Below are 27,241 nucleotides of genomic sequence, written 5' to 3' on the forward strand. Positions count from 1 at the left end.
GTCGTGTCTGGGACCTTGTTGGGGAGGAACAGTGAGGAAATGGCAGAAGTTCAAATAATGGGAGATAGGAGTTAGTGATGAGGTCTCCGCTAAAAATTAAAATACTCTCATAGCAGGTGTCTGGGAAGCTAGTTTAGAGTGATCCAGAAAACTTTCGCTGAGTTTTTGCACCTTTAAGGTACCATGTGAGCAGAAAGAAAGATCAGCCTTGGAAAGCTCTAGAGAAGAATATTCCAGGCTAAGAGAGCCATAGGTCTAAGAGATCGGAATTTCAAAGGAGCTTGTGTGTTCAAGGAGAAGAAATATGGCCACGATGCCCGCAGCAAAATGACTACAGTTACAGCAATGGAAGGGCCCTGAGGGCAGGGACGTTTGTTTTCTTCAGTAATGTATCCACAGTATCCCACACGGAACCTGGCACCTAGGTCCTTAATGTGCATGGAGTGAATAAGTGAATGAATGATTCAAGATGAATTTAGAGATTTAGGGAAATGCCTGATCATGAAGCTGTAATAAGAGGTTTAACTTTGTTTTAAGCATAGCAATATTTTAAGGGGATGTGTAGGGGCGCCTGGGTGGCTCAGTCGGTTAAGCGTCCGACTTCAGCTCAGGTCACGATCTCACAGTCTGTGAGTTCGAGCCCCACGTCGGGCTCTGTGCTGACAGCTCAGAGCCTGGAGGCTGCTTCAGATTCTGCATCTCCCTCTCTCTCTGCCCCTTCCCCGCTCATGCTCTGTCTCTCTCTGTCTCAAAAATAAATAAAAACATTAAAAAAAATTTTAAAAAGGGGGATGTGTAGTAGATTGAATGTTGGCCCTCCAAAGAAGTCCATATCCTAAATCTTAGAGCCTGTGAATGTAATCTTAGGTAGTAAAGGGGCTTTATAGAGGGGATTAAGTTAAGGATCTTGAGATGGGGAGATTATCCCGGATTACCCAGGTGGGCTCAGGGAGATCACAAGTATCATTATAACAGGGAGGCAGGGAGGTTCAGAATCCCAGAAGGGGATGTGATAATGGATGCTGAGGACGGAGTGATGCAAGCCTCAGGCCAAGGAGCACAGGCAGCCTTTAGAAGTTTAAAAAGACAAGGGAATTCTCCCTTAGAACCTCCAGAAGGAGCGTCACCCTGCTCATGCATTTTATTTAGCCTTCAGATCTGCAGAATTGTAAGATAATAAATATGCATCATTTGAGCACCGTGTCTGTGGTAACTTGTTACAGCATGAATGGGAAGCTAAGACACTATTATTCCAAATTAAAGGAAGTGGTCATTTAATAAGTTGCAAACATGAAGATGGTTACATTCTTAAAAGTCAATCACTTATCACGCTCACTTCGGCAGCACGTGTACTAAAAAAAAAATCAGCGTTTGTAATCTAAATTAAAATGCACTTTGTATTTAGTTGCAGTATTTAGGTGGATCCTCCTTCCTGTATCTTCTGTTCTCTCACAGCAGATGAAGAGGGTAAGAGAACCAGGGGCTCTAAGTTACGAGAGGGGTAACCAGGAAAAAAGTGTGATAGAAGGGAAAAAACTGAGCCCAGAGACAGAGACAAAGGAGGGGGAAGGGAAGGGATCCCATGCAGCGTCTGAGTGTCAGGACTCCAGGGGTGGCAAATCTGGGTGGTTCTGGCTCAGGGTCCCACGTGAGACTGTGTCATCTGAAGCCTTACCCGGACCCAGAGGTTCCGCGCCCGAGGCAGTCTCCACGTGGCTGTTGGCTGGAGACCTTGGTTCTTTGCCCCGTAGGCCTCTTCAGAGCAGCACTGGAAGATCTTCCCAGCGGGACGGCTGGCTTCCCCTCCAACCAGCAGAAGCCGAGACAGAACTTGGAGGGAGCAGCGGTACCTTTGCTGTGACTGAGTCTCCAAAGCCACCTCCACCATATTACGTCAGTTAGGGCAAGTCTCTAAGTCCAGTGCTCACTCCCAGCGAGAAGGATTGGGCTCCGGGGTTAGAAGGGGATGTCAAAAAAGAGAATAACAAAAATGTTAAGCCAGCACAGAAGGAAGAGGACGGAGTGAAGAGAAATTTAAGCAGAACAATGACTTCTCGTTTCTTTATAGAGAATGCCTAGATATGCCCATTTTTCTCAAGTAATCTCTCTCCCGTCTGCCAGGACTATGGATGTGTGTGTGTTAGAGGGGTGTGTGTGTGTGTATGTGTGAGTGTGTGTGTGTCTGTCTGTAGCAAGACAGCTTTAGAGTTCTGGCTGTTTCCCGCTTTTGACTCCTGTCAGACATGTCAACCTTTATCTCAAATAACCCCCAGAGACCTCTGGTTCTACACTCGAGCGGGTCTATACGTCCAGATAATGTAACCAAAACTCTCTGAATTCCCCTCAAAAGAAATTCTGCCGCATTACATCCATCTGGCCAAGCCCTCATCGAAACAGAGGAGATAAAAGCTGCCCCCAGTCACAGGTCCAGTGCACCCCTCACGGGTCAGGAAGCACTTGGGGGTTGCAGATGGGAATTAGTATAGGAAGTTCAGAGGCGGGATCTAGAGCAATGATAAGCTGTCTGGAACATGAAACACGGATGGAGCCAGTCTGGAAGGTGGGATGAATGGAAACAAGGAAACTTCTGTCCATGCTAAATGCTGAATCAGGTTACACTAATTAATGAATTAATGAGGAAGGTAATGCAGAGAAGAGCCCGATAAAGAGTTATCTTGGACCATCTCCTGTCCCATCATTCACTTCTTGTCAGATATTAGATTAAGCCTTCACACTTTGATTTTCCCCTCTTTAAACCTTTTTCCTGTTTGTTAGAAAACGGTAAAGACTGTTTTATTTTTGCAGAATGCCTTTAGATTATTTTAAATTCATTGCATGTAAAAATGCAGAAGACTTTGTTTTACTAATTAGGTTTTAGAGGAAATGTATTTTAGAGCAAAACATACCACCCATAACAGGAAAAAAATAGTTACAAACAGAGAGGGAGGGAGGCAAACCATAAGAGACTCTTAAATACAGAGAACAAACCGAGGGTTGATGGGGGGGGGGGGGGTGGGGGAAGGGGAAAATCGGGGGGGGCATCGAGGAAGGCACTTGTTGAGATGAGAAATGGGTATTGTATGTAAGCGATGAATCACGGGAATCTACCCTCCAAACCAAGAGCACACTATATATGCTGTATGTTAGCCAACTTGACAATAAATTATATTTAAAAAAAAATACCATCCATATTTTAAAACATATATGCCTCAATTTTCATGTATTGGTATTTTCAAATCGGGATTTAAGAATGAAAAAAATTATATCTTCTGGCTCTATGTGTGTGCATTGTATCCTTAGAAGAACAGACACAATCCTTGTAATGTGATATTTTTTTAAAGTTTTCTTCAGATACTTGGGTAGATATTAATTTCATTGTAATGTGCTTTTTTAAAGCTGAAAACCTAATTGTTTTATGAGAAAAGAAAATTTTCACAAGACTGCAAATGAATGTATTTTGATTTTCTTTAAAAAATTTTTTTAATGTTTTATTTATTTTTGAGACAGAGAGAGACAGAGCATGAGCAGGGGAGGAGGGAGGGGCAGAGAGAGAGGGAGACACAGAATCAGAAACAGGCTCCAGGCTCTGAGCCATCAGCCCAGAGCCCGACGTGGGGCTCGAACTCACGGACCGCGAGATCGTGACCTGGCTGAAGTCAGACGCTTAACCGACTGCGCCACCCAGGCGCCCCAATGTTTTATTTATTTTTGAGACAGAGAGAGACAGAGCATGAGCAGGGGAGGGGGGAGGGGGGAGGGGCAGAGAGTGAGGGAGACACAGAATCCAAAGCAGGCTCCAGGCTTCAGGCTCCGAGCTGTCAGCCCAGAGCCCAACACGGGGCTCGAACTCATGAACCACGAGATCATGACCTGAGCCTAAGTTGGACACTTAACCCACTGAGCCACCCAGGCGCCCCTGTATTTTGATTTTCTAAAATTTGGTAAAATCTCTCTTAATGGACTGAATAAGCAGCTTTATATATTATTTAAAGCAAGATAAATGTATGTGATAATATTGTTAGCATTTCAAATCCGTCCGAATCAGAATGTATTTTTGAGCACCTTCTGTGTACCACTGAGCAATTTTTTGTGTGTACCCAGTCTGCAACTCTAATGGTAATGCAAACATGTGCATAGAAGTTTATAGAAAATGGTCTATACACTAAAGCAGGGTGGGTGAAATTTTCCATAAAGGGCCACATAATAAATGATTTTGGCTGTAGGGGCCATGCAGTCTGTGTCACAAATATTCAACTCTTCCCTTGTAGGCCACAGACAGTATGTAAATAAACAGGCAAGGCTATGTTCTAATAAAACTTGATTTACCAAAACAAGCCGGCAGGATTTGCCCTTGAGCCAACCCCCTGTGCTAAAGGATTGGTTTATATATACGGGGCGGCAAAAACATTTTGTTTCCTTTGCATTTACTTCAGTAAAATTCCCAGCAAATGTTTTTTTGAAAGACAACTGAGAGGATTTGTCTCTATAGTCACATTTTTATAGAACTGATTTAAAACTGTTCCTTCAGTTGTTAATCAAACATTGTCAACTTTCAGATGAGTATTATTAATGCCGTTGGTAAGTTCAACATGTGCCATGAAAAACTAACAAATTTCAGAAGTACCTGTGTTCTGTTTGTTCTATTCATAACACAGTAGATAAAACGCAATCTCATGTTAACATTTATTGAAAGCTTATTAAACAAGTAAGTTGGAAGTTGTGTTTCTAAAAATAAATATTTTATTCTCCACGTCTGCAATGATGATGTATATTTAGATTAGTCTTGAGAAGAAAATACAATCTTTCTTTCATAAAAAATCAGAATATAATTCTGTTTATTTTACCTTCATGTGTTCTGTTTTGAACAACAACAAAAAATTCTTCAAGAGCATTTTCAGATGTTATAACTTATATGTAGTACTTAGGAACATTTCTAAACTTAATCCTATTTTTAAGATTTCCTTTAAAAATATGTAAGGGGCCCCTGGTGGCTCTGTCAGTTAGGCGTCCAACTTCAGCTCAGGTCACGATCTCACCGTTCGTGAGTTCGAGCCCCACGTCAGGCTCTGTGCTACCAACTCAGAGCCTGGAACCTGCTTCGGATTCTGTGTCTCCCTCTCTCTCTGCCCCTCCCTTGCTCATACTCTGTCTTTCTCTTTCTCTCTCAGAAATAAACATTAAAAATTGTTAATAAAAATATTTGAAACCCTAAAACATTCCATCTGTCCTAAAACTTTAGCTTTTGCTCTGCCTACATTACTTTCTGTTCTAGTCTGTCCCCTGCGGACATGCCCTCTGCTTTCTACTGCTCCCTGTTCTCTGAGTCCTCCACGAGCATTGCCTTCTGAGAAAAACTGACAAAGCTGTCACAAGTGACAGTGAATTTACATTCCTTGTTGAGCATCAGACCTGATGCTGGACTCTCATAAGGTCCTGCGTGTTGGTGGCCGTTTCTAAATGGAGGCCGCATCAAACTGTCCATATGTGCATATTGAGGTCTTGGATAAAACAAGGATGTCCTGCTAGTTCATAGCTCAGATAACTTTCACAATTCTTTTGTCTTGGTTAGATTTTTGGATACGTAGGCCCGCTGTATTAAAAGTGAACAGAAGCCTGGTTGGTATCCATAGTTCAAATCAGACCTCACCCTCTTCGAGATGGAACGAAGACAATGGTGTCACAAGTCTTATGCCCGCTTGTCAGATTTTCACAGCAGCCCTTTAATGGGTTCTCAGAGATGTTCTAAAATCAAGGGTGCGCTCTAGGTCATGGCGTTCACACTCTCTATGTCCGCCTTGCCCTTGACTTTAACTTGATTAGGGAAAACGGTTTTGAGATGAGAAAAAAGAGTGGCCATCCAAAAGCTCTGTGTGTATCTTGCAGGAGTCCTTTGGAACCTCTCGTCTTGTGACGCCCTCAAGATGCCAATCATCCAGGACACCCTGGCAGTGTTGACCAATGCCGTGATTATCCCCCATTCGGGCTGGGAAAATTCACCACTCCAGGATGATCGGAAAATACAGCTGCATTCCTCACAGGTGCTGCGAAATGCGACCGGATGCCTAAGGTGAGTGGCACCCTTGCTGCCTCCCGCTGCTGTCATATGCTTTCTGCTTCTGCAATTTTCATTGCTGCTTTCCTGAGGATCAGAGCGTCCCAGAAAGATGAATGTTGACATGGTGAAGAAGGGTAAGAGGCTAGCAAAAATCATTTCTAATGAGGTACCGACGAGGTGTAGGCATCTTCTTCTATAAGTCTTTTATTTAACATGTTTTCTTGAGTCTTGGGCAAAAAATAAACATTTTCATTCCAACCAAAAGTAATTAGTTTTCTTTGATTAAAAGCAATAGTTCACAGTAGTTTCTTTCCCATGTTATAGTATATCATGCGTATAGAATAACCAGGCAGGCCAGTTGGTGGGGGGAGAGTCAATGACATATACGTAGGGAGCTAATTAAGTGGCATCACTAATTTTGGTTTTCATTTTTAAAAGTTTGTCTGTGTGACTACCGGAGCCCATAATGCTTAGAGATAACTTTTTAATAAAGCCTGTTGTATGAAATGTTTTTTTTTTTAAATAATGAAAGTAGCAAATACATTCTAGTTCTCTCTCAGTGCCCTTTTACAAAAATCATCCCCCAGAAATCTCTTGAGAAGTCTTAGAATCACCTTAATTTTTGTTTAACTTTTGCTCTTAGAAAAGAAGGTAATAATCAGGATACAGTTTTTCCAAACTCGGGCAACTGTGCCCCCAAGGATGCTGTATTTGGTACCAAAGTTGCAAATCTCTGCTAGATAAACTTAATGATGAGGTGGGAGTACATGAACAACCCACGGTACCCAGTCAAATGATCTATATTTCAGACATAAAATGTACAGGTTTGTTTTAGCTGAGCTGCCTCAAAGCTGTCATCTTGCCTGCAATTGATTGGTTTCCAGGGGCAAAAACTGGTCTCTACTGAGAAGGAACAAAATCACCTTGGTGACATTAATAATAATTATCTCATGCATATGTATAGCAATGCTCTGGGCCTCCAGTCTTGAGAGGGGTGGTGCGTTTGTGTAAATGTGTGTGTGTAGAGGGAGATAAAGTGAGTCTACCTCCATAAATATCGACATACATTCACAGACAGGAATAGGAAATCCTCTAACGATCTTGCTGTTCCTCAAGGTCACGAAATAATGATCTTTTGACATGATTTCTCTGGCTAAGCTTTACCATAAGCCAAATTTACAGTTCTCCAAAACTCCCTGTTGAGACATTCATTTTATAACCTCTTACATTCTGTTATCCTTCAGAAAACTCCTGCCCCACCAGAAGAAATATAACTCCTTCCCAGAGCTAAAGCTGTAAGCCACTTCCAACTCTTTATACCTGATTTTTCTAGTCCAGTTATTTTCAACTATTATGGGTCGTTTTTTCCCTTCTTAGCATCTTTGACTTAAAGAGTGTCATTGTTCCTAATAAGGATCATGGAAGAAGTGCCTCAGAATCAATTGTAGAAGTATGGTCAGTAAAGACTTGGTGAACTCCGTCAGATAAAACTCTCTCTGAATGATACAGTAACACAACTCTACATTCAAGATGTTAGACTTATGGATGTGGGCCACCTCCATTAAGAGCATACCTTCAGCACCATTTGATCAAAAGTCAGATGAGGAAGCTAGACCATGTGGGTTCATGGGTCTGCTTTGCAAGTCATCTGGCTGAGTTGAGCATCTGGGATGTGACGCAGAGTGAAGATAGGTCAGATCAGGATCAGATCAGAGAAACTATCCATCCCTCTCTGTTCACACATACAGCGGGTTGGCCATGTGCTGCTTACACTGAATATGGCCAGGAGCAGACACATCATAGGAAGCAAAAAGGGGGACATCTGATTGAGAAAGAATTTCCTGTAGTCAAATTGGGTTTCCTTAGTCAAGATGCAACCAGGTTTAAGGGTTTTCCCACTTTTCTGAGTTTATCATGTAATTGGCAAAGCAAAACCCAACAATATACTTAATTTCCCCCTTATTTCATCAAACCCCTGCCTTTCTACAGGAAAATAATAATTTGTCCTCTCTTATTTAAATCTGTTTGTGAATCATTCCACATGGATGAGCAGGTTGAGCTGAGAGAGGAAGAAAACAGCCTTGGGAAGGGGCGAAAATGAATTTACCAAAGACTCAATGGACAAAGTTCAAGAAATTCCAACTAACATTTGACATGTAACTTACAACCAGTGTTGGCACACCAGAACAGTCACAAATGTTTTTAGCATGATGGAAGGTTCTAGATTTTAATTGTTGAGGTTATGTGCATTCTTGATTTTTCCAAGAAAGCCTGGCTTTTTATTTATGTTAAAGAAATTACTTTGTACGCTATTCCTGCCTTTCAGCAGTGTCAACCATGAGCATTTACTGAGTGTCTGCTGTTTGCCAGAGAGGGATCAGGGAGGCAGAAATAAACAAGGCTCAGCAAAAGCCCCCTGGGAACTGCAGAAACGACTCGAATATACTCCTTAAAATGTATATGAACAACCAGATTGTCTCAGTTTATAAATCATATCTGGACTTGTACCTTTGCAAAGAACATTTTCTTCTATCAAAATATTTAGAAAGAAGTTGATGCTTTGGTGCTTCTAAAAGCAAAAACAAGAAAAACTCAGCAATTGTTCTTGTCATTTTCCTGGACTAAATTTATATTTCATACAAAAACGATACAGTGAATTTTCACAGCAAAAAAGATATAGGAAGTTTGTGTAACATTTGCATACTTTGGTGTATTAATTTATAGCTTTGGTTTTGAAAGTTGCCTAAGTTGTATAAAAATGCCAAATTTACACGTTAGAATTATTTTGCAATGTGTCATGACCACTGCTATCATAGTCCATGAAATCTGGCTAGAACGTTCAGTATATGTTTCAGGAGCTTGTTTAGTTGGTAAGAAAGAGCCAGCTGCATTTGGCCAACAAAATGCACCTGTCCGCCCGTGGGTGCATAAGGAATTCGATGTAAGTTGGGACTAAGTTGGCATACACCACGTTCAGTGTCACGGCGGGCAGATAATACTTCAGTTCATTTCATGTGATTTATGGATATTTCACTGTAAAGGCAAAGAAAATTAGTAACCTTAAAAAATAATGTAAAATATGCACAAAAGATTTCTTACTGTCTTCCTGTTTTAGATCTTATTCCTTGTTAGGGAATCATGTTTAAAACTAAGGCATTGTTGAGGACCATCTGATTATATTAAGATTTTTTTCAATTATTTGCTTTTATAGAGTTCAACTTCTAGAAACCCTCCACAACCTTTAAGGATCAGGAGTTACATATAATTCAGTCCTTTTCATAATTATACATTTTATAAACTTATTTTGAGAGTGTGATTTTCCCATTACCATTCATTATCAAACAACACTTGGAATTTAAAAAAAAAAATTACAAGTAGCAAGGTACATGAGTCACTGTTTAAGTATTTTTGTTATGTGAGATGTCAGTTAAATTTAATTCAGCTATCTGCCCTCGGGTGATATTTTCCCTGATACTGAGTTGGAATGGAAACTCTCCTTTCTCATGAATTGTTGAGAAATTGAAGAATGGAGCTGTGTGAGTGCGTGTGCGTGTGCGTGTGCGTTCGTTCATTCCAAGGTTTGACCTGGCAACATGTCTATTGGATAATTTTATACATTGTTGATGGAGGTAAGGTTTTGACTTTGAAAATGAACATTTTGATTCATAAAATCCCCATCTTCCAGGGACCAGAAACTTCTACTTCAAATACATTGTTTATTCTCATATTTATTATAAGTTCAATAGCCTATGGTCAGTTGGTCGGGAAGCCAGTACCTGCACTCACATCCTGACTCCTGGTCCAGCCTGCTCCCGCTGTGCCACACAGAGAGGAAATACAATGTCCTGTGAAGTGCCAGGAACACATCTGTGCTCAGAGCCTCACAACCCACTGAGCACCCAGTTGGCGGATGGACTCGCTCTCCTTTGTGTTGGCTCCTTTAATTTGCTTCTGGACATCCACTGAATGGCATCATCTCAGCCAACACCCATCCAAATTACCAACTGTCTTCCTCCTCCTTCTCCTTTCCTACTTCCCATTCTTCCCTCCCAAGGCTGCCAGTATGGAGTGGGAAGCAATGTGGACAGTTAGTCATGGAGCCTCACGTCAGCCACTTCCCGCCACCTCCACCTTAAGTCTTAATTTAGGCAATTAGTCAGAGCAATGGATGCCTTTTTTAAAAATATAAGACTGTATTTTAAGACATACCCTAGAAAACAAGGTTGACATTATTTCCCCAGTACTCAGACTCCTTCATTCTTTTACTGATGGCTTGATTCTCTTTTACTGATGGCCCCACTCTTTTTCCAGGATAGTATTTCCTAACCTGGGTGGCTTTTGACCCCAGTAGGAGCTTTGATGGTGGGCAAAAGTACATTTATCGGGTCACTGATGTAGAGCAGTGTTCTTAATTTTTGTTCCTAGCAGGATTCAAATTTGTTTGTGTCATTTCGGAGTGGGAAGCCGAGGGTAGGCATTTAAGCAATTGCTATTCTAAAAGACATCATCCTTTCATTTTTCAGAAAGAAAAAAAATATATTATAAATGCAAATTGTACCACTCTTAAACGTTCCAAAGCTTATCAGAGTGAAATTTCAGGTGGGGAGGAGGGGCAGGGAAAGCCTATGCCTTCCTAAGCTAAAATCTGGACCGCTAACACTGTTCAAACGTTAGATAATTGTATACATTCTTAATAAACTCTGTCCAGCTTCTCAAGACTTCTCTTTGGCGGCAAATGTACCGATACCTAGTGGTATCCACACACCCCACCAGCCTGCAGCAGGGGCCATACTCGTGGGGAGTGTTCTAAAGAGAAGAGACTCTTGCCTTTGCCTTCTCTCAAAAGGTACGGTAAATCTTCACGGAAAGATGTCATATCATGTTGACATAGCAAAAATTTAAGCACATATGACATATAAAATGAAAAGTTAATGCCCTTAGTCCTTTTCCATTTAAAATTCATTTTGGGGTAGGAAATGGAATTTTTCAAAAGCAGATCTCTATTTGTTCCTGAAGTATCCATCTGTCACTGAGGAAAGAGGATAGAAATGGGAAAAAAAAAATCTCTGAAATTTTGTTGGAGGAGCGAGTTGATAAGAATGATGGCGGCTAGATTGTGGGGTTCATGGCTCCCGGTGATTAGTGGGGGTCGGACTGCGTCTCTGCCAGCATCCTTCTTCCAGCCCCCACCCCGGACACACACTAACGCTCCCCCTCTTCCTTGCCCCTTCCTCTTTTATGATGTTTGTCTTTTGCTCCAATACTGCCCAATTTCAGCTTTACTGTTTGATAAAAACCATTTTCAAATATGGCCTAAAATGAATGTGGTAAAACGTTAGGTATGGCTTAGGTCGTAAGTATGCATGAAGCTATTGGATTAGCTTTTTCTTCACTTGATGATGAAGGAGTCCTCCAGGAAATGGCTTTCCTTTGGCCTAAATTAGGCAAGTCAGACCTTGAAAGAGATTCAGTTCTGCGTGAGGATTGTTTCATGGTACCACATATAATCAAATACTTTTCCTAACTTGGGCCGAAATGATCAACTTCAACTATAACATGTATTGCCCAACCACAGCCTGGTTGCTGAAAAGTGAAGGACAGACTGGCCCCTCCCGAGGACAAGCTCGTTGTAGCTGAGATCGTTGTAATGGGTTAAATAAGTGTGCCCCCCCCCCCCCCACCAAAAGCTATGTCTACCAGGAACCTCAGAATGTGACCCTATTTGGACATAGGGTCTTTGCGGGTAAAGCTATTTAAATTAAGATGAGGTCATACTGACTTAGGGTGGGCCTGAATCCAATGGATGGTGTTTGTTTGTTTTATTTATTTAATTTGAAGTTGAGAGAGAGAGAGCACGCGTGCTGGGGAGGGGCAGAGAGAGAGGGACAGAGAGAATCCCAAACCAGCTCCACACTGTCAGCACAGAGCCTGACAAGGGGCTTGAACTCGGGAACTGCAAGGTCATGACCTGAGCTGAAATCGAGAGTCGGACGCTTAACTGACTGAGCCACCCACGTGCCCCGATGGTGTCTTCATAAGAGGACATAGACACAGAGGAGGAGGCCACGTGAAGACAGAGGCAGAGACTGAGGCGATACAGGGAAAAGCCAAGGACTTTCGAGCATGGCTGAAAGCCATGAGAAATGAGAAAAACGCAAAGAAGGGTTCTTCCCCAGAGTCTTCAAGAGGGAGCATGGCCCTGCTGACGCCTTGATTTTGGACTTCTAACCTCTCAAACTGTGATAGAAAAAGTTTCTGGCGTGTTAAGCCCCACGCCCCATGCCCAGTGCGGGTGGTACCTTATTCTGGCACCATCGGAACCTCTACAGTCACACTAGGAAGTAACCAGAGGGGGCCTACAAATCCAGGGAGCCACCAGAGAACACAGCCAAGGGAGGGGGAAAGGGCAGCTGACTCCCAGACGCTGCCCGTCCCCAAACAGTGTTCAGCCCCAAGAACAAACTCCCCAGATAGGGAGCTGTTTGTTCTCTAGCCCATCTTCCTCCACAGCTCAGGTGCAAGGCCAGACATCCCTGGTACAGGACTGGGCTCTGCCCAGCCTCAGCCAAAGAAGGATCGCATGCACCCTCTGGACTGGGGAGACGCGAAACACGTGGTTTTTGTGTTTTCTGCTCCTATTTATGAACCAACTTCCCGTTTCCTCCAACCTTTAAACTACCTTCTGAAAGTTGTGTGGGTTATTCTGGGAGCCAGGAGCCATTCTAGGTTTTTCAGGCAGGGCACATGACATTTAGGGATCGTTTAAGGAAGTTGGCTCCAGCAGCTGGGGACGGGATGAATGCTTTCTGCATTTCGCGTAAAACATGACTGTATTTCCCATTTAAAATACCAGAGATCAATATCCTAAAGATCCCTGTCATGGCCATTATCGTCATTTCAGAGTGAACTGTAGGTGAGGCCTTGCCAAGTGTCCTTTTTTACCATTTAATCCGCCAGCTCAATAAGACAACTCCGTTCGGATACTGTTTGGCTGTGTTGCGTTTTGTCCTGCATAGTTAGGACTTTATCTCCAGCCGAAGTATCTGCATAAGGCCAGCTTTGCTAACTTCCACAGCTCATTTCCTAGAGCCTCTGAGTCATTTATTTATTTTTATTATTCTGTTCCCACTTCAACATCTTGTCCTGAAGGACAACAATATACAACCCTAATTTTTCCATCTGTCTTTGTGCACACGAGAATGTTATTAAGCCCATCAAAGGAGCTGCACTGAGCCTTTGCTTATGAGTATAATTAAACTCAGACCCTCGATTGGTCACTTTAACCCATCTAATGGATGAGCACTTGGTCCCATGGGTCCACTCATTCTGGAGTGACCTTGAGAAAACCCGTTCACCAAGTAACACTACTGATAACCACACTCTGGCTGGAACGCTCCAAGGACATTTATTTTATTTGGCTTACCCCTGGCATTAGCCATAGGTAAGAGGAGGAATTATTATTACTTTGAAGCTAGGTTCAGTTGGTTGCCAATATTATTCAACCATTAAAAAGAATGGTTTTGTCGCCGTGACTTGCTCATTCCATAACTGAAAGCGCGTACCTCCCACGCCCCTTCACCCGTTTTGCCCATCCCCCCACACCCACCCTTCTCACAACCATCAGTTTGTTCTCTGTATTTACGAGCTGGTTTCTGGTGTTCTTGACTTGTTTGTTTAGATTCCGCACGTAAGTGCAATCATATGCCATTTGTTTTTCACTGTCTGACTTACTTCAGCATAGTGTATGTAGTAAAAAAATTTTTAAAAATCTGTTTTAAAACGTGTTTCTTTTATTTTTTTAAGTTTATTTATTTATTTTGAGAAAGACAGAGAGAGCAAGCAGGGGAGGAGCAGAGAGGAGAGAGAGAATCCCAAGCAGGTTCTGCACTGTCAGTGCAGAGCCTGATGAGGGGCTCGAACCCACGAACTGCCAGATCATGACTTGAGCCGAAACCAAGAGTCAGACACTCAACCAACTGAGCCACCCACGTGCCCCAGTTTTTTTTTTTTTTAAGTCTTGTATAATGAGTTCTGGATTAATCTTGTGTTGCAGCTGAACTGAGCACTCTTGATCCAGGGACTTAAAACAGGAATGACGTAGACTGTATGGATGCTATGAAGAGAGGAGAGCCGATCGCCCACTCACGCCTGGTGTTCCCATACCTGGCCCCAAAGCAGAGGCTATTCCTCACCTGAGCAGCTTTCCACTTCTGATCCCTGGGTCTATCATGGATGCAAAGTGAATGGTTTTGTTGAGTCATGACTCAGCAATGAAGGTCTTCTTTGAAGGCAGGGGACAAGTTGAGTGGCCGAAGGAGTTTGGAGTATTAGGGCCCCATCCGAGAGGACATTTGGGCTACCCACCTCAGCAGCTCCCTTGGTGACGAGGGCTCCCACCTCCCATGGAGCACCCCAGCTTTCTAGCTCACTCCGTGTCACCCAATCAGGGAAGTTCATACTTTATTACTTTATAATAATAGATCTATATGCTATTAATAGGTTTTAACAAGTTTATGCAGTACTACTTTGCTGGGGCTTTTGTAACAAAATGCCACAGACTGGGCGGCTTAAACAACAGAAATGTGTTTTCTCACAATCCTGGAAGTTAGAAGTCTGAGATCAAGATGTCAGCAGGTCTGGTGGTTCTCAAGCCTTCTCTCCTTGGTTTGTAGATGGCCGTCTTCTTGCCCTGTCCTCACATGGTCTTCCCTACATGCCTCTGTGTCCTGATCTCCCCTTCTTATAAATCTCCAAGTTGGGATCTCCAAATGAGGCTTCCCCAAGTGGGGCATCACTATTGAATGCCACAGACTCCAGGGCCTGGCCTTTGTCCTTGCCTGGCCAGAAACTGGACCTTAAAGCTCCAATAATATCAGAAGGAAATTAGCTTTGGCTTAACATCTGTTAAAAGCCCCTTGTGAGTTTATGTGTCTTTAATATGCACACTGTCTGATACAGTTGTCCCAATAATCTAGTGAGGTAGGATCCCCTATCCCATTTTACAGATCAAGAAGTTAATGCTCATGAGGATAAGAGTAGGTTGCCCCAAGTCATACAGTTAGTAAGAGAGGGAAAGGTGAGATAAATCCCGGGTTGTATGATGCCTCAGCTGGGTTCCTCCCACATCACCATGTTCCATTAGGCAGAGGCAAGGAGCAGCCCCAAAACACATTTGTTTGTTTACACTGAGGCTAGGATGCTGGCTCAGCCCACATCCTAAGAGAAGCAGACACCCAGACAGAATGAGCAGTCCATGCAAGATATTTAATTAGGGGTAACACCGGAGAGGAAAATGAGAGGGAAAACAGAGTCTTCAAACCACGCATGATGCAGCAGGTCTGACCCCAAGTGAAGGAGAGCAGAAAAGAAGGAAGGAATGTTGGTTGCGTGGGTGAAAATGTCTTAGACTTTCGGGGATGTGGACCAGACCACTGGAGCGTTCTTAATCCCAGTTCATTGTTCCAAGGAGCCTCGCATCTCCCAAGACAAGGCTTACCCTATCACTGCTGCAGAGCTGGGTCACTGGCTGGGAGCACCCACGGGGAGTGAGGCTTGAGTATGAAGGCAAACACAGTACGAGTCTCAGGGCACAGCAGCTGGACCATCAGTCAGTGATGCTCCTGCAGTGAGAGATTTGAGTGGGTGTAATTTTATGGTCGTTACGTAAGCCTAATTCTTTACCAGTGCTTTCGTTCTCTATAGACTAGCTACTAAGAAGTCACATTAAACCAGAAAATTGCTTGGTAATATGGAATCCAAACAAGAGGAGCTAGTTACATTGACTGAAAGCTTCATTGTCTCAACATCTGTTCTTTTGAGTCCTTACTATGTGCTTGGCCCTTATGGTAGGCATGGGTGTTGCAAGGGAGAGCAGATAGGCACGGTCTGTGGAGTTTGCTATTGAAAGCGATTCATAATGTCATTAAGACAACCTGATTGCCTCCAAGTTCCATTAGGCTGCCCCAGAACTGGAAAAGCTGGAGCGTGTCTCTCCTAAAGAATGCCTCAGAAGGCCATATTCTTTTTGTTTTTTTTCAATGTTTTCATGGGCAACCTACCTCTCTTACTAATCCATTCTTTCTTTACATTTAAGAAACTGTGTATTTTTAACTGACTCGCTGTTAAATCCTGTAGTCTTAAAGCTTTCTCTCTCTTCAGGATTTTGCATTCTCTTATCTTTTTTATTAGGAAAAGTTTAGAAAAGAATTCATTTTTTTAATTCTTTCAGAAGACATTGCTATCCCCCAGAGGACTAACCATAATTTTGCAAAGTTCTTTCTGGCATTTATGTTCCATGAAATGGTAATAGGGATCATTTCGCCCCAAACATTGTTTTGTTTTCCCAAGCCAGAAGAAGGGAGAGCATAATGATTTCACCATAAATAGAAAATTTTAATATAAGATATCCCATCATGCTATTCCTTCTTAAAGTTTCCACAACTTATTTCTGCAGAATTTGATCTGCTTAATTATGAAAATTTCCAGGATCTAACTAAAACTTGCTTTGAATTATTTATCTTATAATCTGGTTGCAAGTGTGGGCTTCTTTTAAAAGGACAAACAAATGTTAAATTTTATCTTCTCAATATGAGTAGTCATCCTTCCTATTAGAATATGAATATTCAAACCTTTCCATTAGTATGAACAAATTACTTCCTTTGAAAAATGATTAAATAAAAAAAGCTTAGTTAATCTCCAATTGGTAGACAATGGTGTTTAAAATTTATCCCTATAAAACATTGGGTTGTAGGGTGTTAACTCCCTGATAAATAAAAAAGCAAGTCGTCAGAGCTGGATCGTTCTTCAAATCCTTCATAACTTCTTGATATTAAAAATATAATTTTTCCTCCTGCTGCCTCCCAAATTATATTACATCGCATCAGAAGTGGCTTCCCTGGAGGAGAAGCAAAGAAACAAGTCTATTATCCATAAATTGAAGAAGAAAGAGTTCACTAAACAGTCTCACTTACGTGCTAATCCTCTCCAGTATTTTAACACATCTATTTTCATACCATTTCTCCTTTCCCTTTTCCAAGTGGCACTTATTTTAAACTAAATAAAGTCAGCATTTGCCAGAGTTGTGACAAAACAACCAGAGAGATGGGGACAGATCCAGGAGGACAAGCGGAGCACGCGTGGAAGCTAGCCCACACCCAGTGGCGTTAGTGAAGACCTCCAGCTTCCAGTTCCCATTCCTCTTGGAGAAGAGAAACATAACCAGTGAGAGCATGAATAGCGGTTCCAAAGCACCGGCTCGGAGATCACGCCTCCCACCCACCGTCCTGTAGAATTCCAGAGTGCAGAGCTGAACGCACAACTCTACTCTGCACAACCTGGCTCTAAACTCTGTTGCCCCCCTCGTTCTCCTCTTCTTGAGTCTGGGTGTTCCTTAATTGACCAAGAATATTTGAAGTAAGTTCCACTTGTCCCTTAGTTGACCAAAGGACCCTTTGAAATAAAAAAAAAATGGGAAGTGTTTGAATTTCCATCCTGTTCTCACTGTCCCCCTTTACTGGGTTGATGACTTCCTCTGGTCACGGAGCCATCACTGTTTGCTTCAGGGCATTTGATGGACAGCTGCGGGTCAAGGCTGACTGGGATGGCCCATTCTGCGGGTTCCTCTCCATCGCCCTTTGGAGCTGTGATGGGGAGAGGTGACAAGTGGGGTCTCTGACTCAGAGAGCTATGGCAGGGTGGGGATCACAGGAAGCAGAGGTGCAGGTGGGGGTGAATAGAATAACTACTCGGTTCCCTGCCCTGTGTCGTAGAGCTCCTGGCCGCTTCTCTGGCAAGATTTTAACCATCTCATAAGAAGTTACGTGTTCTGGAAACAGAGAATTGGGGAAGCTACTAGATACAAAAGCCTTTATCTCTTCATTCTCATTGGAAAGTTCTTGTTCTGAGCTGGCAGAAGATTCTGGAAGTACTACCTCAAATGCTTTCCTTAGGCAGAGAAGAACAGCCCTACCTAGATTTCATGCTGGGTCTACAGTTTCTTGCCTCCAGAATATTTAAGTGCAAGAAGCAGTAGGTAATAACAACATGGGCCAGCAGATTGGCAACCTTCAGCATTCGATTTTTAGACTACTGTCCTTTTTTTTTTTTTTTTTTTGGCCTGTGTCATAAATTCTTTTTCAGCTTTTCAGTCTGCTAAGTAAAAGGACAGGCATGCCAGGACTTCGAATCAACCCTCCCTCCGTCCTTCACTATTATCCTGTAGAGGTACAAATACATCATTATTCCCCATTAACAAGCACTCAACCAGCAAGGAAGATGCTGTGCCCTGAATGCTCTGACTGGAGCTAATGAATCCCAACAACTAATTACATTTCTCTTAAGGTAACTTATGACCAGAAAGTAGCTGTGTTAGCACAAAGGTTTTATGTGAGAGTGGCAATACTCAGGAAGAGGCCAGCTGATTAGTCATCCCCCATAATTCTCTGTAATTGTCCTGTCTGGACTTTTTGTGTCCAGACCATTGTTCTTTCCAGGGTTACATTTTCCCTGACCTTATTTTGGACCAACAATGTAATTGGTAATTGTGGGCTAATTTATATAAACAAACGAGGGTCCTGCTAAATGAAAGCATTGTCGCTGTGATTGGTACTTGCGGCTCTAAGAGCTCTCTATTTTGTACAAGTTTGGGTCAAGTGGTTGGAGCCAATGGGGCTTATTGCAAAAAAAATAATTATTTCAAATAAGAAAAAAACCCTCCTGTCCTGTTAAGGCCTGTCGGGAAGCATGGTTTATGGTCTCTTGCATGGAATGAGTGCTTACGTGGTTTGCAGAAAACTGGTTTCGTCCTTTGCTTAGACTCCTAATAAGGCCTGAAGGGTCCTTCTCCTTACCATGTGTGAAAGCAGCACTGATAAGTTTCTTCCTAGAACGTAAAGGAACCTTACTTATTTCTCCTCTGCACGCAGCACTGTCATCCTGACTAGGAAACGTGATTAGATGTCATCTGTCCTTGACCCCTGTCACTCCTAAGCAGCTGAAATAGATTAAGAGGCTGGTGCTTCCCAAATCAGATGAAGCCAAGTGTCTTCAGGCAGTACCTTCAGTAATAGGCTCACAAAGGAATTGGTGCCTGGGTTTATTACCATGTTTCAGGGCCCATGCCTATTTGAGGGGAGATAATTGAAATAGATTATCCTGTTGTTTCCTTTTAAGCACCTAGCCAGGATCCCCTGCAAGCTTAGAAGGACACCTTCAGAAAAGGCCCGGGAGGGACAGCAGCTCAGAAAGGCAGAGCTGAGGGTCCACGCACTCATGTGGCCAGTGGGAGCAGGATGCTGTTGGAGAAAGGGAACCCCTTACCTCGCACGTCTTAGGGCCTATGAGCTTCCTCCTCTTTCTTTAGAAACCTTTTATACTCTGAAGGCTTTAATTCAGGTGAAGCCAGAGAAACACAATAAACCGTGGAGATCGGATTAACCTGACCCGTGGATCAATCTGACGGACACAAATGTGTCCCTCCACCCAAGGGGCACCTTCTGTTTGATTCTAGCTTGAGCCCCTCACATCTCCAGCATTTTCTTCCCTAATTTTTTTATCTGTCATTTAAAATTGTTTTCAGGCAAAATTCAGTAACATGTAATTAACCATTTAAAAGTGAACAGTTCATGGGGTGCCTGGGTGGCTCAGTCGGTTGGGCGTCTGACTTTGGCTCAGGTCATGATCTCGCAGTCCGTGAGTTCGAGCCCCGCGTTGGGCTCTGTGCTGACAGCTCAGAGCCTGGAGCCTGCTTCAGATTCTGTGTCTCCCTCTCTCTCTGCCCCTCCCCTGCTCATGCTCTGTCTCTCTCTCTCTCAAAAATAAATTAAAAAACATTAAAAAAAATTTTTTTTTTACAGTGAACAATTCAGTGGCATTTAGTACATTCACAACTTGGTGCAACCACTTCTATCTAGTTCCAAAATATTTTCATTTCCCCCAAAGGAAATTCTGTACCTATTAGGCAGTCACTCCACATTCTCCCTCCTGCGGGCCCTGGCAGCCACCAATTTGCATTCTGTCTTTATGAATTTACCTCTTCTGGATATTACATTGGAAGGGAATTGTGCACTAACAGTCTTTTGCGAATGGCTTCTTTCACTTAGCATAACGCTTTCAAGGTTCATCTGTGATGTAGATTCCTTTTTAGAGCAGAGTAATGTTCCCTTGTGTGGATATACCACATTGTGTTATAGATCGTCGTAAACATTTGGGCTGTGGCCACCCTTGGTCTCCTGTGACTAATGCTGCTGTTAACGTGCATGCACAGGTATTGGTTTGAGTACCTGTGTTCAGTTCTCTGGGGTATGCACTGAGGAACAGCAGGGTCTGCTGAATCATGTGGTACTTGTATATATAACTTTTTAAGGAGCAAAGGGTTTTCCATAGCCCTACTCATTTCATGTGCATTTCTCTGCATTACATTTTCTGCCCCAGATTGTTTTCTTTTTCTCAGATTATTTGCCTTTTCTTGCGTCCTTTTTTTCCAGAGAAGTTTTCTCTCTGCCTGCTAGATTATTAAGGCCATTTGTCTTTATATCACTCTGCATGAGAGAGGGAAGGTACTATGTGAATGTTATGCTTTTGCTTTAAAACTCTGAGGACTGATATCAACTCACTGCAGCTACGTGGGCAAAGTTGGACAGATCCCCTGAGTCTCCAGCCCTGCGCTGGGCCCCTCTGCCCTCACTGTGTTTGCAGTACTGGCCTTCTTTCTGTTGCTTTATACACCGTGGTCTTTGTGACCTCGGGACCTTTGCATGTGACTTCCAGCACCTGAAAGACTTTATCCTCTCCCTTCAGATCTCAGCTTAAAAGTGTCCTCCTATCCAGAGAGACTTTCCCCAGCACTTCCTCTTGCCATATAAATCAGGGCTTCCCTGATGCCTTTACAAAGCATTCTGAGCTTTTAATCTGACCTTCTGACTATTTGAAGTGACATCTCTGCCCATGTGCTTGTGTATTTAAGGCCAGAGAGCTACATTCTCATCCACATGAGGATAATGTCATTGTCATCCTGGATTACTCAGCCCTAGGGCCATAGCTGGCACCTGGTAGATCCCTGATAACTAGTGAGTGAATGAGACAACCAGTGAGTGGCCCTTCCCTGGCTGCTTTTCTGTGTGACCCAGAACTGTCCTGTATGAATTTTCACCAAAGCAAAGAACCTTTCAGTTCTCCTGGTGACTAATAAAATCTTCCCGGTCACAGAGACAATGTTCCTTTACATGATCGCCAGTTTCCACATGAGATTAACCTCCTGGTTACAGCCACATACGTACTCGTCTTTCAGTGTGGGGTTTTTGTGATATTTCTGCTAAATAAAACCGCCACATCAGTTAGTTTCATCGTCATACCTTTTCTTACAGTCTGCAGGTTTTGTCTTTGCACTTTGCTTATATTGCCCATGGTTCCTCATGATACTGTTTTCGTCACCCACCTCATTTGAAGGAAGCCGTTGGACTGTTGATTGATCAGCACGGTGGAATAATAAATGTGGACAAAACTCCTTAATACCACCAATCACCACTTAAATCTCATGACAGCTTTATAAAGGAGAGGTTATTATGGGGTTCTCCCCACCCCAATTTTATTTTTTTTTTAATTTTTTTTTTCAACATTTATTTTTAGGACAGAGAGAGACAGAGCATGAACGGGGGAGGGGCAGAGAGAGAGGGAGACACAGAATCAGAAACAGGCTCCAGGCTCCGAGCCATCAGCCCAGAGCCCGACGCGGGGCTCGAACTCACAGACCGCGAGATCGTGACCTGGCTGAAGTCAGACGCTTAACCGACTGCGCCACCCAGGCGCCCCTCCCCACCCCAATTTTAAATAAGAAGAACCTGAAACTCCGAAAGGTTGAGTAGTTGGTTCTAGAGCCCATGTTGGGAAGCCGTGAACCCAGATGCAGGCCTGGGCTTTCAGAATCCAGGTGGAGCGCTGCCCAATGACGTCATTGCCTCAGGGTTGGCCTGTTAGCATGAAACACCGCAGCCCGTCTGCCCCACTTGTAAATAATGAGAATGGCCATAACCATCTCATCATCTGCTGCTTGGTCCGGTGCTAAGTCAACACCTTGGCAGATCAACACCTTGGTAAACTGGATGACGTCTCTCATTCCACACAAAAGTACAGTGAATTTCTATTACATTCCCAGGACTCTGCTAGGTACCCGAGAGGCAAACATGAATAAGACATGATACTTACAGCCTAAAAGGATAGAAGGAAATCTGAACCATGGTGCATAATGCTCATACTTAGTGTTTTCATTTCTTTAGCTCAAAAGGATGAGCCCCAGGGTTTCCACATCTCCTGCAGTAACCCTTACCCTCACTCGCTCAACCCCTCCTGCCCCAGGACACAAGGAAGGTTAACAGGTGGATCCTGAGAGGAAACAGCAGCCGACACATCTGAGTGGGAAGAGCTAGGCTCCCGTGACTAGGCAAGCCTTGACTTGGGCAAGAGGTGTTGGAACCTTTGGCAACTTCCCAAACCTTCTCGACCCTTCACAAGCCTCCATGAGCCTCCGATGCCTCACGGAGGCCTCCTTAAGGGCTTATGTTAGGACGTGAGGGCCCAACAAACATAACCCTTTTTTGTCCTAAGTTAAGAACTAAATGATAAATAAGACAAAGAAAACTGGTGAATGGAAGCCAGACAGTCTGTTTCCCTCTGAGAATGCTGAGCAGAGATCATGCCTTCTTACCTACAGCCAAGAAGCAGGCTAAGGATCTACTGATGGCACTGCCTTGCCAGTGTAGACCTTGAGACTGGCCCCAGGGAAAAGTTGAGATCTGAGGAGCTGACAGACATACCCAACATCACTGCCTCCCAGTCCTGGGATGTTCTGTTGGTGGATCAGCCCCACGAAACGAGAAATCTCGACAGAAGGATGGCAGAGATTTGCCCGCCCTCCCCCCCAGTCAGATAATTCACTCTTTCTGCTGGGGGCTGTTATGGATTAAGTGTTGTACCCCCAAATCCATATTTTAAAGTCCTAACTCCCAGTTTACTTCAGAATGTGACCTTATTTGAAAATAGGTGGCTGCTGGTGTACAGAATGTGCATTAGATGCACATTAGCTAAGAACATCACGGTGGGCTCTCATCCAAGATGACTGACTGGTGTCCGTACTAAAAGGACGAGTTTGAACACAGAGACACATACGGCAGGACACCATGTGTAGGTGAAGGCAGAGATCAGGGCGATGCTTTTCCAAGCCAAGAAACACCAAAGATAGCCAACCACAGGAAGCTCGGGGTGGCGAGGAGTGGGGAATAGAGACTTCCTCACAACCTCAGAAGAAACCAACCCTGTGGACACCTCTGCCGTGCAGAATTATGAGAGCACAAATTTCCATTGCTCAAGCCTCTCGGTTTGCGGTCCTTTGTTAACTAACGCAGCCAGCGCAGAGTAATACAGGGGAGAGAGCTTGGTGAAAGGGGAGAGGAGATGCTGGAGAGTGTCTCGGAAAAACGAAGCCAGGAGAAGAGGTTCCCTTCTTCCAGAAAGTGATATGATAATCTTCTGTACACCTCCCTAGGATCTTCCCGTGTTTTGTTCTTACCTTCTCTTTCTTAAAACAGGTCTCTCTGTCCTTTGCTCGGGCACCTGTGCCTGCGTGGGATGTCTGGGAAGAAAGGGCGGTGGGTGATGATAGGTCTGCCTCCTACGTGCTGCACACTGTGCCTCATCTCATCCTTCCAAAACGTTAGCCCACTTTACAGATGGAGAAACTGAGGGTCAGAAAGGTTAATGTGTCCCCCAAGGCCAGGCAGATAATAACAGAGTCGAAATCTGACACCAAAAGCTTCTCTACTCCCCTAGACTGTCTTTTGGAGTATAAAATACTTCCATCCCTTACAAGTGAATGCCAGTATTCATAAACATCATGTTACACGAATCAGGACCTGCTGAGGTTGGGGTGTGACAGTGCCTCTGGTATGTTCTTCTCCCTGTTCATAACCCCCTCCCCAGGCTCTTCAACAATCCCCATTGCTTTCAACTGCAGAGTCTCTTGCCTGAAATTCCTTCAACATGCTTGAGATGAGAATGTCGTCTGATCTGCCTATAAACTCTCTGTGGAGTAGGGCTGGAAAAGGAGCAAGCAGTAGGAGGCTGTTCTGTTGCTGGCTTTGAATTTTATTTCCTTCCGTGGTGGGAGTCCAGAAGTGTTGGTGTCATTCAGTCCTTCTGTCTCCTTGCATCCTGGCAAGTTATCATCTATCTGACAAGCAAAGAAATCAATCACAGGCAGCCATGCATATTTATTTGGTCACAGACCAAGATCGGCCCTGGATGAATACGCGGAGCCACTGAGGGCTGCCTGCTGCCTGCAGACTCAGCTGGCCTCGGGCGTCTATCTGTCTGGGTTTTCCTTCCCCTAATTTGAGTTTGCTCTCGCTCTGTCAGCTTGCTTGGCTGCCCGTTCACCCCGCAGCTTGCCTTCTTGCCGGCCAGCTGCCCACCTCTGACTCCCCAAAGCATGTGATGCTCTGCAGTCTGAGCACAGAACGCCAGCGGGCGGCAGGCAAGTAATACAGGTCGGGGAGAACGTGCAGGTGCACCTCGAATGAGCACAGAACACAGGGATTTCACCTGCTCGGGGGGGACAGGCGAAGCCTCCCTGAAGGAAAGATGAGTAGAAGTTGGCCAAGTGAAAACGGGGAAGCTTGTCCTGGGCATGTGCTGTGCTGGGGACTTGGAGTTTGAGTGAAATGGACAGTCTTGGGGTGGGGGGCTGATGCGCTGACGCACATTTTAGAAGAATCACAGGAACTTTCCTGGGAGGTGGGGGATGAGGGCAGAAGCGCAAGGACTCGATTAAGAGACAAGACATGGCAGGAATGGACCTGTCGGTAGCTACGGAGGACGATTCTGGAGATGCTTTGCGGTCAGAGCTGCCTGGGTGTGCCGACTGAGTGGATGTAGGTGTATGAGAAAGACTGAGTCCAGGGTGAGCAACACTGTGTTTGTCCAGTGAGTCCATCAAAGTGTCTTGGCGCACAACAAAATAGCTTTTAACGGAAACCCCCAAAGCAGGTTCCGATTAGCGATACTTTTCTTTTCCTCCGTTTTGCTCTTACCTCCTTTTCACCTTTGAAATTTCCTCCTTCTTTGCTTCTCTTGGTCACTGTGACTGCAGATATACTTTGTGAAGGTCGCTTGTCGCCCTGATTGTCATTCTCATCCCGTCCATCCCTAGTGGACTTCAGGGTCTCCCTAGTGAGGAAAACCCAGCACAGAAACCAAATCAAAAAAGCTAACCGACACCCATTTTGGGGTGTGCGTCTCCACCTACCCTCTGTGACGCAGCTCCGATGGGGAGCAGAGGTGAAGCTGAGGCTGGCTGGCCGGGACTGCCTGTAAGACCCACAGCCCACCATGTCTCATGTCACAATGCTGGTGCCGACGGGAGGGTGCCAGGCACCAGCACATGGTCCTGCAGGTGCGTCTGCATGGAGAAGGTGGGAAGAACATTCTAAGACTGCAGCAGTTCAGAGTTTCTCTGGCACCGCAGTGAGCTAACACGGCACGTTTGATTTTTAGTACATTCTGCAAAAAGTACTCCATGGTGAGTATTTGTGATTAAACTTCAAACAGTATGTTGTATTCCTGGGGAGCACTTTGGCAAAATAGTGGATTGTTGGAAATATCGGGTTTGATCACCGGATCTACTGGTCTGGTAGCAGTTTATCTAACATAGAAGGATCCTCTTTCTGCCTCTGTCTTGTGTGAAAATCAACTAATTCTACTCTGTCTTTTCCAAAACTATTTTTTCTTCACTGATGAACAGACCTCCAAAGCTTTCCATATTCGCACATAAAAAAGTATTGATAGTAAGAGTAACTGTTTTAGGGTGAGCTGCAGAAAAACCTGGAGTTGCTAGACTATGCATTCCAGATTATTTTCATGGTGCATTGATGCCTTGACATTTCGCCCGAGAAATCATTTTATGTAGTCTCTTCCGGAGCTTCAAGAACTGCCATCATTCACAAAGAGCAGTGAAGCCAGCACGCCATGGGCTCCCTGGGCCGATGGTGGAGACACGACTCTTCCTTTTTGTTTTCTACTTATTCTCGGGGTATCCACCGCGCTGGTTAAGTGCATAGCGTTTAAACCCTAACACTTGCCCGACATCAAAGAGAGTAACCCCAGTCCCATAACCGGGGAGAACGCTTTGATTCCAGTGCATATTTAGGGTGACAAGGATCAACAATGAAACTAAACTCTTCGCGGCCAACTTGTGCCCTGGTTTTAATGATGCTCTGAGGCTCCTCGAAGTGTCTTTGTTAGGTGACCTTCCAATGCAGCATTATAATTCTTGGAGTTTTGAAACATTACTCCCTTCACGGCTAAAGCAGTAAAAGAAAGTGGTACACCCAGCGGTGCCGTTATCCGACACTCGTGTGAAGCACAAGCCATCTGGTAGTAGTAAACCAAGAACAGTCACTCTCAGGCTACCTGGAGTTGGGGAGAATCTCATTCCGCCTACCATACCTGCAAACGAGAGGCAGCTAAAAGTCCTAACGACCGCATTTTGTCTTGTCACTCAGAGCATCTAAAAACACCTTCATTTAAAAGATGCAAACACTTTATCTGAAAGTTTTGAAATACTTCAGCAGAAAAATTAAAAATGAGCGTTGATGGAAAAATATCCCAGGAGGCCGTAATTGTCTTACGTGAATGTACAAATGTAGTTTCTCCACTGCCGCCATAGCAGTTACCACAAACGTAGTGTTAGAACGGCTTGAATGTGGTTTACGTCGGAAGTGCAGGGGGCATGGCTGGTTTCTCTGCTCAGGGTCTCGCTAGTTCGAAATCAAGGTCTCTGCCAGCAGGCTTTTCTCAGGAAATTCTGGGAATAAGCTGTTTCCTGGCTCAATCGGGTGGTTGGCCAAATTCAGTTTCTTACAGTTGTAGACAGAGGACGGTACTTCCTTGTTGGCTGTTGCCTAGGAGATGTTCTCGGCTTCTCGCGGCCACCTCATTCCCCGGTTCATGGCCCCTTGCGTCATCCTGCGAAGCCAATAATGTCCGAGAATCAGGATCTCTTCCCTCATCTCTCTGTTCCCTCTTCAGCCACATCTTTAGACTGACCCTTCTGCTTTTAAGGACCCAGGTGATGACATAGGACCCAGCAGGATAATCCAGGATCATTTCCTTTATCCGAAGGTCACTGATCAGTACCTT

General features: G+C 44.1%; 1 protein-coding gene across 2 annotated transcripts in view; it reads left to right on the forward strand.

Annotated features, from left to right (window-relative positions):
- CTNND2 (catenin delta 2) overlaps positions 1-27,241 on the forward strand; it is a 938,925-nt gene that overhangs the window by 761,144 nt on the left and 150,540 nt on the right. For both annotated transcript variants that reach the window (XM_045038764.1, XM_045038766.1), the window contains exon 12: positions 5,884-6,067. In XM_045038764.1, the coding sequence (XP_044894699.1) occupies positions 5,884-6,067 (184 nt within the window). The remainder of the gene's footprint in view (positions 1-5,883; positions 6,068-27,241) is intronic.

The sequence above is a fragment of the Felis catus genome, chromosome A1 (assembly GCF_018350175.1).
Source record: "Felis catus isolate Fca126 chromosome A1, F.catus_Fca126_mat1.0, whole genome shotgun sequence".
In the NCBI taxonomy this organism is placed as follows: Eukaryota; Metazoa; Chordata; class Mammalia; order Carnivora; family Felidae; genus Felis; species Felis catus.